General features: G+C 45.8%; 2 protein-coding genes across 2 annotated transcripts; both read left to right on the forward strand.

The window, feature by feature from the left end:
- The first annotated feature begins 2,148 nt into the window (after positions 1 to 2,148).
- szl (sizzled) lies at positions 2,149 to 5,347 on the forward strand. The gene is made up of 4 exons (XM_056282669.1): positions 2,149 to 2,435; positions 2,964 to 3,130; positions 4,843 to 4,935; positions 5,037 to 5,347. The coding sequence occupies exons 1-4, from the start codon at positions 2,149 to 2,151 to the stop codon at positions 5,345 to 5,347; spliced, it is 858 nt and encodes a 285-aa protein (XP_056138644.1).
- Positions 5,348 to 7,622: 2,275 nt separating this feature from the next.
- LOC130113984 (prolactin-like) lies at positions 7,623 to 12,002 on the forward strand. The gene is made up of 6 exons (XM_056281699.1): positions 7,623 to 7,642; positions 8,017 to 8,132; positions 8,228 to 8,406; positions 8,571 to 8,672; positions 9,996 to 10,169; positions 11,684 to 12,002. The coding sequence occupies exons 1-6, from the start codon at positions 7,623 to 7,625 to the stop codon at positions 11,954 to 11,956; spliced, it is 864 nt and encodes a 287-aa protein (XP_056137674.1). The 3' UTR covers positions 11,957 to 12,002.
- The last annotated feature ends 2,649 nt before the right edge of the window (positions 12,003 to 14,651 follow it).

The following is a 14,651-nucleotide window of genomic DNA, read 5'->3' on the forward strand; positions in this document are numbered from 1 at the left end:
ATGGATAACAGTCCTGTAAAAGGACTTGGCTGTGCGGCTGGAAGAGGGGGCAGACAGACCAGTGGGGTACCGGTGGAGAAGGAAGGGGCCCGTCAGACCGGGCTCTGGCTTGTCCTGGCATGTCTGGGGCCACAGTCACCTAGCTGTGGCCAGCCGGGGTAGAGACCTGTGACTCTACAGAGAAAAAGCCCCTCAGGCACAAAAAGACCCAGATACACATCTCAACCTGGAGACAGCCGTCATCCCAACATGCATTTGATTACACGGCAGTGCTCTGCCTATTGTGTGGCTGAGAGACCTGAGTGCATGAGAGACGAGAGGAGCGGGGCAAAGCGGGGTTGGTGTTTAGTGTCTGCATCTGCATCACAGCAGCAGATCTCTTGTCTTTTGCTATGGGATGTTGAGGCCGTCCTCTCTGGGTGTGTCTTGTCTGCTCGCTTACATTTACACACCAAAAATTAATAGTGGACATCAAATCAAGTCAGATTTATTTGTTTGGCCTTAAATCAAACGTTTTTCCCCAGAGCTCTTACAAGCACACATGCACTCTGCAATGTACGACTTCCCTTATCCTACATGAGATAAATCTCCACAGTATTGTCCCATGTTGTGCCATTGCAACAGGACATGTTGTATGGTATAGGTGCAGCTTTGGTTAAAGTATGTCTCCATAAAAAGAAATCAAAATGTTGCAGCAGGTATCATCCCACTGAATTTAAGGACCGTAATAACAGGAAAATATTCCATATATTATTGCATAAAATATTGTATAAAATTATTGCATTTTGCAATATGCAAAATTTTTGAATTAACAAAAATGCAAAAAAAATTATTGCATAAAATGTTGAAAAAAAAGGTTGGTTTTTTTTTTTTGGATAAAATCTTGCAAAATAAAGGAAAATATAGGGTTAGTGGTTGTGTCAGGAAGGGCATCTGACATAAAATTTTGCCAAATCAGTATGCGTATTGTCAAGACCATACCAGATCGGTTGAGGGCCGCATTAACAACAGCCAGTGTTGGTGCTGTGCCCTCACAGGATCCTGATGGAAACTAAAATCTGCTGTGGCGACCCCTGCAAAACGGAAAAAGCTGAAAGAAGAAGAAGAAATAAAGGAAACTATTGCAAACCGGGATCCTATGGGAAAACGTTTAGTTTTATGGTGTAGGTGCCACATGTCTTGGCTGTGTTCTGGTTGTTTCCATGCCGCTGCTGAGTCAGACAAGTAGACGAGCCGTCGAGCCGAGTTGTTGGGGTTCGCCACTTGGATCTGGGTTTGCGTTGTTGGCACATCAAAGCCGTGTGAGGCAGAAGACACACAGCTTTGCTAATGAGAGCTGGAGTCTCTGATCAGGCCTCTTCTGAGGAAACCCTCCAATTAGCGAGTGGGGACACATGAAAGAGACCGTCAACATGGAGGAGACTGCCTGTCTGTCTTCAACACAATCCTCAGCAGCTCACTCTCTCTGGCACAGACGGTGAATTTCAAAAGATGTGTGTTGATGATAGTCTGCTTTCTCCCTCGCCTCAGCCTCAGAGGTCTGTTTGTTTCACTCGGCTTCAGTTTTTTTTTGTTTTTTTTTTTGTGGGAGATTCATAAGAAGTTCTCTCAGTCTGAAAGAGGCATTGCTTTCAGCACTTGTGACATTTTCCACAATTTTGCCAAGTTCTCTCCCCCAACTGCTCTGTTGAAAGCCGGTGTAGCCTCACCCATTGCACTGGAAGTGGCTGTGCTATTGGTTCGAATGCATATCCCCTAAACCGCCTTAAAAGCTCTTCTAACTTGACTGCACAGCTGTTATTCAGTGAAAGCCAGGACTGTGATCACCCGTTGACCAACCCCCACCACACACAAACACCACATCTACTTACCCCCCCCCACACACACACACACACACGTCTGCAGTCATCACAACTCAAGCTGTTGTCTCCAAGTACATTGTCTCAGCGTCTTTGATAGGTAGTTGATAACAGATCTGCTGGCTGATGTGGGTGGCTGGCCTTGCTGTATATAAACAGACTGCAGCCACCAGGTGAGGTGTCTTCATTCTGACAGCGGAGCAGCCGGCAACATCAGCACAGTGTCAACTCATCTGCCTCAAAGAAACCTCCTTATCTTGGGACGTTGTCGACTCAACCACATCAAGCCATGGCTGTTTTCCTCATGGCGGCGGTGACCCTGCTGGCTGTGGCGTGCCCCTCGGCGGCCTTCGACCTGGGCCAGTCCACCCGCTGCGTGCCCATCCCCAACCAGATGAGGGTCTGCCAGGACGTGGGCTACTCCGAGATGCGGCTGCCCAACTTCCTGGGCCACAGCAGCCTGGAGGGGGAGGTGGTGCCTCGCTCCGAGGACTGGAGACCCCTCCTGCAGACGGGCTGCCACCCCCAGGCCCAGGCCTTCCTCTGCTCCCTCATCGCTCCCATCTGCCTCGACACGTAAGACCACCTCTCCTTTACTGCCGCTTCTGGTGCATTCTCAGTCTAGGGCTGCAACTAATGATTATTTTCATCGGTTATGCTTGCAATTATCTTTACTATTAATCATTCAAAGAATAAAAATAAAAAAACAAAACAAGTATTCATTTCATAATAACATAAACCAGAGGAAGGCAGGTAAATCTTAGCATTTATGAAACTGCAACCAGCAAATGTTTTGTGTGTCTACTTGAGGAATGACTCAAACACTTAATCGACTACCAAAATTGTAATAGATCAATTTTTTGTCAATTGATTAATCAGGTAAATATTTCAGCGCTGTCTCGTTCCATTTGTTTTCTAGTCCTAGATTTCTCCCTTCGTCAGACCTGGTCTTACGTTTGTATTTTCTCTGTCGTGTTGCTTCTCCTTCAGCACGTTGTAGAAGTGGCTGACGACCCATTGAACTGTACAAGTTCATATATGTTGAAGGTAGTGAGTGTTCAGCATAGTGCACTGTGGTTTATCATTGTTGTGCGTCTCCAACAGGTTTATCCAGCCCTGCCGTAGTCTGTGTGTGGCGGTGAGGGACAGCTGTGCTCCGGTTCTGGCCTGTCAGGGCCACGCTTGGCCAGACACGCTCAACTGCAACCGCTTCCCCGCCCAGGAGGACATGTGCCTCTCCCCCCACCCCAAATTCAGCCACTTCACCAAAGGTGTGTGTGTATGTGTATGTGTGTGTGTGTGGGGGGGGGGGGTATGGAACGGACCCATAACTTCTGTCCTTGACAACAGTTCTTAAAATTAATTTTCCTGAGTGTCCGGGTAGTGTAGTGGTCTATTCCGTTGCCTACCAACACGGGGATCACCGGTTTGAATCCCCACGTTGCCTCCGGCTTGGTCGAGCGTCCCTACAGACACAATTGGCCGTGTCTGCGGGTGGGAAGCTGGATGTAGATATGTGTCCTGGTTGCTACACTAGAGCCTCCTCTGGTCAGTCGGGGTGCCTGTTCGGGGGGAACTGGGAGGAATAGCGTGATCCTCCCACACGCTACGTCCCCCTGGTGAAACTCCTCACTGTCAGGTGAAAAGAAGCAGCTGGCGACTCCACATGTATCGGAGGGGACGTGGTAGTCTGCATCCCTCCCCGGATCGGCAGAGGGGGGTGGAGCAGCGACCGGGGGGCTCGGAAGAGTGGGGTAATTGGGGAGGAAAAGGGGGAAAAGTAAAAAAACAATTCCCTATTTCATCTGTAGAATAGGTTGCCATGCTCCTTTATAATGTCACGTGTCAGTTGTCTCCTAACATGACATGGACAGATTGTTCTGGAGGACTTTGCTGCTACCTGGGTGGCCATTACAGAAAGATCCTAGGTATGGACTTGCATCCTCTCTGTGTAGGCGGACATTTAGGACTTTTGCCATTACAGATGAACTCCTCCAACATCACATTTAGAAAATGACCCGTCTGTACAGCAGATATGGTTTTAGCTTTTACAGAACATAAGAACATCCTGATTTAAGAGTCCTGTTTTTGGAGAGCACAGCACCCATGACCGCTGGGCTGTTCCTGGTAGATGAAGAGAGAGAAAACATTGATGATAGAAAAGTTGTTAAAGTAGATATTAAGTAAATTGTAAGTTTTGATCTTCTTTTTTTTCTGGTAAAAACAAATGTTACATTAAGACCGGCGTAGCATCTGTTCTGTAGCAACCAGTGACTCATGGCATCGAGCTGGTGCTGTAGTCACTGATACTGGAGTCACTGGTACTGTAGTTACTGGTGCTATAGTCACTGATGCTGGAGTTACTGGTGCTGTAATCACTGGCGTAGTAGTCACTGGTGCTGTAGCTACCAGTGCTGTAGTCACTGGCGCAGTAGTCACTGGTTCTGTAGCTACCGGTGCTGTAGTTACCGGTATTGTAGGTACTGGTGCTGTAGTTCCTGGTGCTGTAGTCACTGGCGCTGTAGTCACTGGTGCTGTAGCTACCGGTGCTGTAGTTACCGGTGCTGTTATAACTGGTGCTGTAGTTACTAGTCAGCAGTTCAGAGTGCTGGATAATAAGTAGTACAGAAAGATCCTAAGTATGACAAAAAGTAAAGATAGTTAACTGTTAATCACAAAAACCCATCTTGTCCACATTCTAACCTTATATATGACTGCCGACTCAGTCCTAAGGTGAGGTAAGATGGGTCACATCTGTATGTTTATCTGCATCTGTAATAGCAAAACGAGATTTTCCCACTCTATGACATATAGGATAAGACAGGACGCACATGTGTGATTTTTATTTCCATGTAATGAAGTAAATGCACCGGTGTAGCAGTGTGTTAGTGTGTTTGGGGTCTGTTTGCCAGGGTGCAGGACTGTTTTACAGTCAGATCCTTCAGTAATTTGAACGTCTGTCTCCTCTTCCTCTCTGTTACAGACCTTCCCAAACCTGCCTGTCAAAGCTGCCCGTCTGTGGAGGAGTCTCCCGCCTTGAAAACGGTTCTGGACGCCTTGTGTCAGCATGACTTTGGTAAGCGGTGGGGTTGACTGGGTGTGTTTGGGAACAAAAACGATATTTCAATTTTCTAAGACAGTTGATTCACTCCAATATCTCTCTCTCTCCCTCCCCAGCTGTGACTGCCAAGCTCTACCGTCGCCGCCTGCCTATGGGAGAGCCCGAATTCCAGGTGGAGGGCCGAGTCGAGTTCATCCGCCAAGGCCCCCTCCTTCCATACGACACCCAGCACCTCCTCCAGCAGTGGCTCCTCATCAACCTGCGCTGCGCCCACACCCTGGTTCGACCCGGGCGGGCGCAGCTCTACCTGCTGACGGGCGCTGCGCAGCGCGACGGCAGCCTGGCTCTTACCCGCCTCTTCCCCTGGCACAAGAAGGACGCCAGCATCACCGTGGCTACCCGCAAGTGGAAGCACCACAGATGCTGAACGGCTTGATGTTAAAGACTTCACAACTGGAGCGCCATATGTGTGAAATGTAGGTGTATGAAAACACAGCTAGAGAGGACGCTCCCTATTGGACAATACAGACTCCATCACGTGTGTGTGTGTGTGTGTGTGTGTGTGTGTGTGTGTGTGTGTGAGAATTTGAAGGGTTGGGGGGAGGGATTCTGTTTTCGGGCACCCAACTTGTACATCACCCCTGGAGTTGGTCAGGTTGAGTGTCTCATGTGAGGACACTTTGACAGGCTTGATGCCCCAACTGAAGCAGTGTGAGGGGGAATGACGAAGGAACGAGATTCAAAATTGGACCACGGAGCAAGTATTGTGGCTTTCCATTTGTGAATGGAGCTGGACTCAGACATTCGTACCCTCCTCTGCCCCCCCCCCCATCCTCTTAAACAACACAGGAATGCACTCGAAACTGTAAAAAGTAACAATAAGTGTAAAGTGTTTTTAAATATTTTCTATATAGATTTTTCTGTATTTATGAGTGTTTTGTTTGATTTGAATGAGGAATAAGACCAAAAAAAGGCAATAAAATATTTAAAATGTGAGATTGTTTGTACAATCTGCATCTCTGAAATTATCTATTACGTTGTTCAATTGAAATTTGACAATCGTGGGAGATCCCATTATTTCGTCAGGGATTTCAGAGGTTAGTTTGGAGGTTTGTCATTTATTTGACCAGAGGGTGGCACTCTAGAGACCGTTGGTGTACTGCTGTAGGGCAATGCCACTAATATTGTGTTTTTACTATCAGTTAAATTATGTTCTCTATATTCTCCACATTTGAAAAAGAGAAAGGGGGGGTTGGTAGTTTGAAAGATGTTCCAGATGATAAGGTCTACCAGGGTTGTTTTTTCCCCCCCTCCTCAAAAGTTTGGTTGTCAGCAGGGTATTAAGGGCCCGACATGTTAGAAATAAGAGTCCAGAACAGGGCCTGTGTTGTGGTCTACGTATCCCTGATGAAGCAGGTGGGTCAGACACTGACTGTGACACGTGGTCATAGTAACGGAAACCGGGCTGGTGATCTGGTCTTTGGTATGCCGGCCTGTTGGGAGATCACTCACTTAGTTTGCATTTCAATAGACTTTATTTCCCTGTGGGGCTGAACAGGCCTGGCTCACAGTACCCCCCCCCCCCAGTCCTTCTGAGTCTCACGACACATAAAATAAGCACATCGTCTTTGAAATGCATTGCATTTATTTATCTATATTTACTGGTTATATTTACTAGTTATATTACTGGGTGAGGCCTCACCCAGTACCAGTGTGGGAAGATGGTGGCCTCACCCAGTACCATCCATGCAGTGTCTTTATCCATATCTGTGTCTAAGTTTGTGTCTTTGTTTGATGGCTGGGAGAGCTGGCACTGGATCGGCTGGGGGAATCAAGTCAATTTTAGTTGTATATCACAAACTACAGCTTGGTCTGCTCCTGTTGCTTGCTGCGTCCGGTGGGCCCAGGGATCACGGCCCTGCCTGGAGCTGCACCCGAAGAGGAAACACCGAGGGCGGTCTTGACAGGATGCGGAAACGGGGCAGGCTAAGCTAACTGCTAGCCCATGCAGACCGGCACTTCCGATAACACCGAGGGCAGTCTGGCAGCGGCCTCGCCTAGCATTGACTTGGCTTTTTGTGGGGTGTGGGGAGGTGTGTCGAAGATGCCCGGCTGGGAGAGCTGGCACTGGGCTGGCTGGGGGAGCCTGGTCTGCTGTGTCCGGTGGGCCCAGGGACCACAGCCCTGCCTGGAGCTGCACCCGAAGAGGAAACACCAAGGGCGGTCTGACAGGGCGCCGAAGCGGGGCAGGCTAAGCTAACTGCTAGCCCATGCAGACCAGCAGTTCCGACAGTCATCCTGGTGTTCGCTCTCTTGGACAGTGAAATTTAAAAAAAAACTATATATATATATATATATATGTTGGATATATGTGTTTTTGTAGTTTGTGTAGTTTTTTTGTAGTTTGGACGAGTTTTTGTCTTTGTGTTGCACTGCTGTGAGCTGCCTGATCCCTGGTTTATTTACTTTGCATGTGATATTTTTAGCTGGCCAAGACATGTCCCCATCAACTGTGATGTGGTGAAATTGGTTGTTTGTGCTGCCATACGTGTTTTTGTTGTGCTTTTTTGTTTTTTGGAGTAGATTTGACATCATTTGACATTGATTGATTGATTGGGCCTTTTTAGAGTAACCACAAATTAGTGATCCTGCAATGGTGATATTCGTTTGACGGCAAAATAATAAGTGTGTCATTAGGACAAATGAAAAAGCTGGCGGATCGGTAATTAACACCTCTTGTTGTTTCAGATTAAGTGAACTAATGGACAGTTCCTCCTTTTTCAAGCGTTTAGTCTCTGGCTTCTGTTCTTATTAGGCCGAGGAGGGGTTCAGACTGACGTAAACTTAGCTGCCTGACAGAAAAGTTTAGGGAGTTAAACTGTATTGGTATGCTTGGTGTACGTTGGTGTTCACCAATGTGCATTGCCTTGAATGGACAAATTGGCTTTGCCTGGCCAGTCGACACAGTGGTGATGTTGTGCTGCTTTCCGCCCGGCTGGTTTTGTCTGCTCTGGGGGAGAGGGGAGGCTTCACAAGTAAGAAAAAGATATGACGTACAAAGACAAAAGCACATTTTTTCTCCTCTCCACAATCCAGTTGGTTTAATGAGCAACGTAATCGTAGTGCTGTGAAGTCCTCCAGAGGCTGGCTGCAGTGCTGTAAGAGACCTCCACCGGCATCCGACCTCCACCAGGAAGGAAACATGAGGACAGGTGAAGACGGAAGGGGGAAAAACTCACATAAATTAGGGAATGGTTTTGGTTCACATTAACTGAAAGAGACTTTTTTTCTTCTTCTTCTACCACAGTCTGGTTAGCTGTGCTGGCCCTGGTGTACCTGGATCATCCCGTCAGGGTTGGTACGGCTCCCATCTGTGCCAACGGACGGGCCGGGTGTCAGGCGCCGTCCCTGGCGGACCTTTTTGAGCGGGTCATCCAGCAGTCGTCCAGGATGCACAGCATCTCCAGTGACCTGCATCCCGAGTCTGTGAGTCTGTCTGTCTGCTGGCTGTCTGTCTCTCTCTGTCTCTCTCTCTTGTCTCTGTCTGTCCGTCTCTCTCGGACTCTCTCTGTCTTCACATTAGACGACCTATTCCTGGAAACCTCTTCCCTCACTGTTGGATGTGACATGACTTGTGTCCTCAGACACAGGAGAGACACTTCTTCCCCAGCAAAAACCAGATCGGGAGACGGCGGTGCCACACCTACACCATACAAACACCAGATGACAAAGAAAATGCACAGAGGCTTGGGGTGAGCGCTCCGCTTGTGTTCTGCAGGTTGCTGGTTGATGTGTGTAGGTGTTCTGCAGCCTGTGTGAATTTGTTGTACATCTCGTCAAAGATGATATAGAACTGTGTGTGTGTGTGTGTGTGTGTGTGTATATATTGTGTGTGTGCAAGTTTGGCATTTTCTGTATCTGTTGGGATAAATATTTGGTTTTCTGCTGATACTGTTGTGGCAGCACGGTGGCCCAGTGATTAGCACTGTCGCCTCACAGCAAGAGGGTCCTGGGTTTGAACCCCACGGGGTTGTCCAACCTTGGGGGGGGGGGGGTCATCCCAGGTCGTCCTCTGTGTGGAGTTTGCATGTTCTCCCTGTGTCTGCGGTGGGTTTTCTCTGGGTGTTCTGGTTTCTCCCACCATCAAAAAGACATGCATGTTAGGGTTAGTACTCCTGTCTGTACCCCTGAACAAGGCATGGCAAGACGAACTGAAGTTGGTCCCCGGGTGCTGCAGGGCGGCTGCCCACTGCTCCTAGCTACACAGCTAGGATGAGTTAAATGCAGAGACTAATTTCCCTATGGGGAAATATTATATATATATATAAAATCAGTGCAGGTGTTACATTGACTCCATGGACATTGTCCATTTAGTGTATAAGAGTGCATGACAGACTATATGTACTCAGTAGTAACACACTGTAACAGTGTGTAAGTTATCCAAAGGAATTGAATCAAGTGCAACTGGACTTGGTATATATCCGTGAAGACGTTTCAACTCTCATCCAAGAAGCTTCCTCAGTTCGTGCCTTTCTGACTAGACCAAGCTAGTCTGTATCTGTTGGGATAAATACTTGGTTTTCTGTTGATATTGTTGTGGCAGCACCGTGGCCCAGTGGTTAGCACTGTCGCCTCACAGCTAGTATGTAAGTTGTGTGGTGATTTTAAAGCAGTAATATTAGATAAGAAACACAGAGAGAAATCCTGTCTATACTCTATAGAGGTTGGAAAGATGCCCACCCATTATATTTTCATCCATAAGGCCTTTAAAGAAGATATATAAGTGCCGGCTTTTATTGATGAGCTACTTTTTCAGTCGGTCAATAAATTATGTAGCACATTTCATACATTAGAATGTGGTGCAGTGTGCTGTACATTAGATGAAAGTGTGTGGCTTAAAATGAGATCATGATAAAAGAAGAAAAGAGGATAAATAAAAAAGTGAATCATCTGACCAGGCGTCTCTACTGCAGACTCAGCAGTATGATGTCATCACAACCACAAGAGCACGAGGTTAGCGACTGCTGAGTACAGTTGGAGTGTTTGGTGTGACCTCTGACCTGTTCGTCCTTCAGAGAGAGGAGCTGACGGAAGTGATCCTGAGGCTGCTGGCGGCCTGGGGAGACCCGCTGTCGCAGCTCCACCAGAACCAGAACCAGGGCCTCAACCTCTACGGCTCCGACAAGGCTCTGGAGATGAGCGACATGGTGCAGGAGCTGAAGAACGGCGTGGTGAAGGTGGCTGAGAAAGTAAGAGTCTCCCCTTTTCCTACTCATTACTTGAGATCTACAGCTTCATCGTTCTTCTTCCCTTTTTAATTTGAAGCAGAATTATGATGACGGCGGCGACGTCTGTGGACTTGTCGAATACATTGGGCAACTCGCAATATGACTCATCACAGATGCTTCAAAACCTCGAGTGTTTCTTTTCCAAAAATCCAATTTGATAAAAAACAGAATTACAGCAGATTTCAGCAGGGATGGGCGAACTGAATCAGTTCACTTTTTCTGTTGAGTGTGTGTGTGTGTGTGTGTGTGTGTGTGTGTGTGTGTGTGTGTGTGTGTGTGTGTGTGTATGCGCGTGCTCACACCTCCTCTTTCTCTCCAAGCAACAATTTGACTATATATATATATATGTCCAAAGAATGTAGCAATGAAACCTTCGATGTAGAAAAAAGAGCTCAACAATTCAGGAGCAAAGATATATTTTATAGCTCAAAGTTGTTAAATGGCAGAACAAGTTTGTTTCGTGCACACTCGTCAGCTACCATGTCAGGCTGCTGATGAGTGCGCTGAGCACGAAACAAACTTCTTCTGCCATTTAACAACTTTGAGCTATTATATATATATATGTGTGTGTATATATATATATATGTATGTATATATATATATATATATATATGTATGTATATATGTATGTATATATGTATATATATCCATCCATCCATCCATTATCCAAACCGCTTATCCTGCTCTCAGGGTCTCGAGAATGCTGGAGCCTATCCCAGCAGTCACTGGGCGGCAGGCGGGGAGACACGCTGGACAGGCCGCCAGGCCATCACAGGGCCCACACACACATATGTGTGTGTGTGTGTGTGTGTGTGTGTGTGTGTGTGTGTGTGTGTGTGTGTGTGTGTGTGTGCGTGCATGACGAGGCAGTAAATGATATGTTCTTTCCTCCAGTAGCTTTATTGACAGCTGATGATCGCTTATGGCATGAAACAGGCTTGTACTGTCTCATAAAGAATTTACTTGACTCACTGGATTATTTTGCTCCTTGCTTGTTGAGCACTTTCCCTACCGTTGAGTGTTTCTTTTAACAAAGCTATATACATATATATGAATCTCTGTCACAAATGAGAGGAAAATGAACTAAATCTTTCCTTTATTTTGTGTATGCAGTACGTAATATGAAATGACAATTGTTTCTGATTCCTAAATATTAACCTAATTTTTGAATTCGGCACCCCGTAGTATGACTATATGACCATATACATCTGATAGACAGGAAAGAACCACACGAACTATTCTGTATGCATACTTTAGATGTGCTTTTGATAATGCCGTTTACTATGTATATGTCTTTTACAAGTTTTTTTAAGCTGCGTTTTGTAGCATAATGCTTTCATCAGTGGTGTCTGCCTGAGATGAGAGCCAAGACAAATTTCCAGCCTTGGTTATTCTATTCTATTCTATTCTATTCTATTCTATTCTATTCTATTCTATTCTATTCTGTTCTGTTCTGTTCTGTTCTATTCTCCAAGATGAAGCTCCTGGGAGTGATAAGCAACACCCTGAGCGAGGACAGCCTGGTCCCATCATCTCCCTCCTCCTCCTCATCATCTTCATCATCATCTTCCTCATCCTCTTCTTCTTCCTCCTCCTCTTCCTCCACCTCCTCCTCCTCGTATGAAAGAGGTAAGCCGAACTCTATGGACCACCTCGACCTGCTCTACTGCTTCCGCAGAGACACCAACAAAGTCCAGAATTACCTCCGCATCCTCAAATGCACCATTTTCCCCGAGCTGGACTGCTGACGTGACCGGTCTCGGCGCACCCACTGAGGCGTTTTTACAGCGCGGTCACGGCGAGCTGTGTGTAGCCTCGCATGCGACTCTGCAGCCCGGCATAAGCGTTCTGGTTCTTGTTGGTGTTTTGTTGCTGCTGCATGCAACGTCTTCCTCGTTTTGTGGTGTTCTTGTAAAAGCAAGACTACATTATTTCAGAGCAGTGGCTATAAAAAAAGAAGAAAAAAAAAAGGTTCAAACCGTGATCATGGTAAGACTGAGCAGACGAAATAAATGTGTTCATCAGACTGACGTGTGGGTGGTTGCTTCTGTTAAAATAATGTTACTGTCCGCCTCTGAAAATGCCGAAAGATAGACGGCATTTACACGCGGTTTGGTCGCAGTCTAAACAGTTTAACATGATGGGGGGGAAATGAACGTGGAAACGGGGATTTTGTTACTAGTCGATTTTTATTTACACTTTATCCAGGTATCCAATTTAATGAACAAAAGTATTTACAGTATGATGACCGGAATCAGACGTCACGAAAGCATTTCCGCATCACGGGCATGGCTTTCTGAAAATGGCTCATCCACATTTGAAAGATTATAAAAATGAAAGTCTGACGTGGTAATGCGATAAATTGTCTGTCGCACTGATTCCAGCTGTGACATGGAGCGGTGATCCTTTCCTGGAAAGACTTGGCGGTCTTTAATAAGCACGCCACTTCCTGTCCTGTTGACCGCTCTGTGAACGGAATTACATGTATGACGCAATCAAAGTGACGCAGCCAAGACCTGGTTATTTTTAAACACACAATCACTGCAAAATGATGAACGCCGTCCGCACATCGTTAACTCTCTTTTCAGTCTTTGGACCCCTTCAATCGTTGGGGCAGTTAGTGAGGACCCGTTGGGTGCCAGAAAGTCACTGAGTCCTTACGCCACTTCCCGTTCACCGTAACGCCACCCACGTCTCTGCTGCCGTTCTGCGGCGATCGGTCAGAAGGTGCACCGTTGACGTCCGGCGACGTCACTTCCTCTTCCTGTGAGAGCTCCTGCGTCATGAGCTCGTCCATTCGGGTGCGCGTGCTGTTGACTTCCCTCTCCTTGCAGTTTCTCCACTTCATTCTCCGGTTTTGGAACCAGATTTTCACCTAACAGAGGAAACAGTAGATGAACCGGTGGTAGTTCGGTATAGTAATGTTCATGGTGCTCGGCAATACGGGTTATTATATTTTCATGCACATCACAATATCTGGTTACATCTGCAAAAATATCATGTTTTAATAATCCAACAGAGGTAATATAAAGTATAATATCAAACCAAAACTAGTTTTCGAATAATACTGCCTTGACCTTGCCTTGATTTTGGACCTCATTTTATGAGAAATTTCAGGTAAGAGATTCTCATCATTAATTTAGGCAGCAGAATTGTTCATCGCCATATGACGATATCTGAATTTCCTTCTGATACAAAACCACTAAAAGACGTTAAATGAGGATATTGAATTACTGTCCGGCTCCAGATGTTCACCCTCTAACTTATCCAGGGAAACGTTTTACTCAGGTTTTATTCCGCTTTTCAGCATCGACCCGCTTCAGTTTTACAGAGTTGAAATTCCTCACACACCTGGAAGACCGCTCAAGAAAATGAGGTGACGTTTTGAATCAAAAAGCACCGTAATTGCAGCTGTTCAGGCAGGCCAGACCATTAAACTCCCCCACTGACCTCATTTTCATTAAAGTTTAATCCTGTCTAAATATTAAAATTTCCAGCTGATTTGGCCGATTCGAATTTCGTTTATTGCCTGTGAATGTTCTCATTCATCCAGGTCATGGTTATCCAAAGGAGTTGAATCAAGTGCAACTGGACTTGGTATATATCCGTGAAGACGTTTCGCCGCTCATCCAAGAGGCTTCATCAGTTCGTGCCTTTCTGACTAGACCGAGCTAGTCTGATTTCGTATGTTATAATTTTGAAATAACTGTTAACAGTGGCATTACGAGGAAAACACAGGAGCATTTAGAAACAAAACTGAATGAGAAAGTAGAGCTGACACTGCCAAAGCTGAAGATTTAGACACAAAATCCAACATGGTTCAGATTAGTCTGACCAAGTCTGGTAAGATTTATTAGTAAGATGTTAAATTGAGATAAAAAAAGGAAGAAGACACCACATACAACATTCCAAGACATGTTAATAATACTGTTATTAATATTGTTAAGCTGTGTGCTAATGTTACTCATTCATCATAGATTTGCTTCAATGAAAATCTTTTTCCAATCTCGTATTTCTTAATAGATGGCTTGTTAATGTAAAGTTATCCCAAGTATGAGAACTGCTGTTGCAGTGAAAATGGGACTACAGCCCCTTGAGAAACGTCAAATAATTAAACCGTTTCAGAAAACCAATCAGTTTCTAGTAGTAAATGTCATCATCTAATAGTTGCCTAGCAACATCATGCTAGTTAGCGAGCTAGCTAGCGAACAAAGAGTCTTGTGAAGTCTTGTGCCGAGAATTGTGTGTTCAGAGAGAGGGCGCTAACACAATTGTGACAAATCAAATTATGCTTCTGAAGATGAAAAAATGACTCCTAGCATTAATATTACATAAAACCTGTCATTGGACTGAACCTTTAATCACAATTTACAGCCAGTCATTAAAGAGCCTGACTTGTGTTTCCATGTCTCGGACGGACACAAAGCAGCGTATCTCGGCAGT

Source organism: Lampris incognitus, chromosome 6, assembly GCF_029633865.1.
Source record: "Lampris incognitus isolate fLamInc1 chromosome 6, fLamInc1.hap2, whole genome shotgun sequence".
NCBI classification, from domain to species: Eukaryota; Metazoa; Chordata; class Actinopteri; order Lampriformes; family Lampridae; genus Lampris; species Lampris incognitus.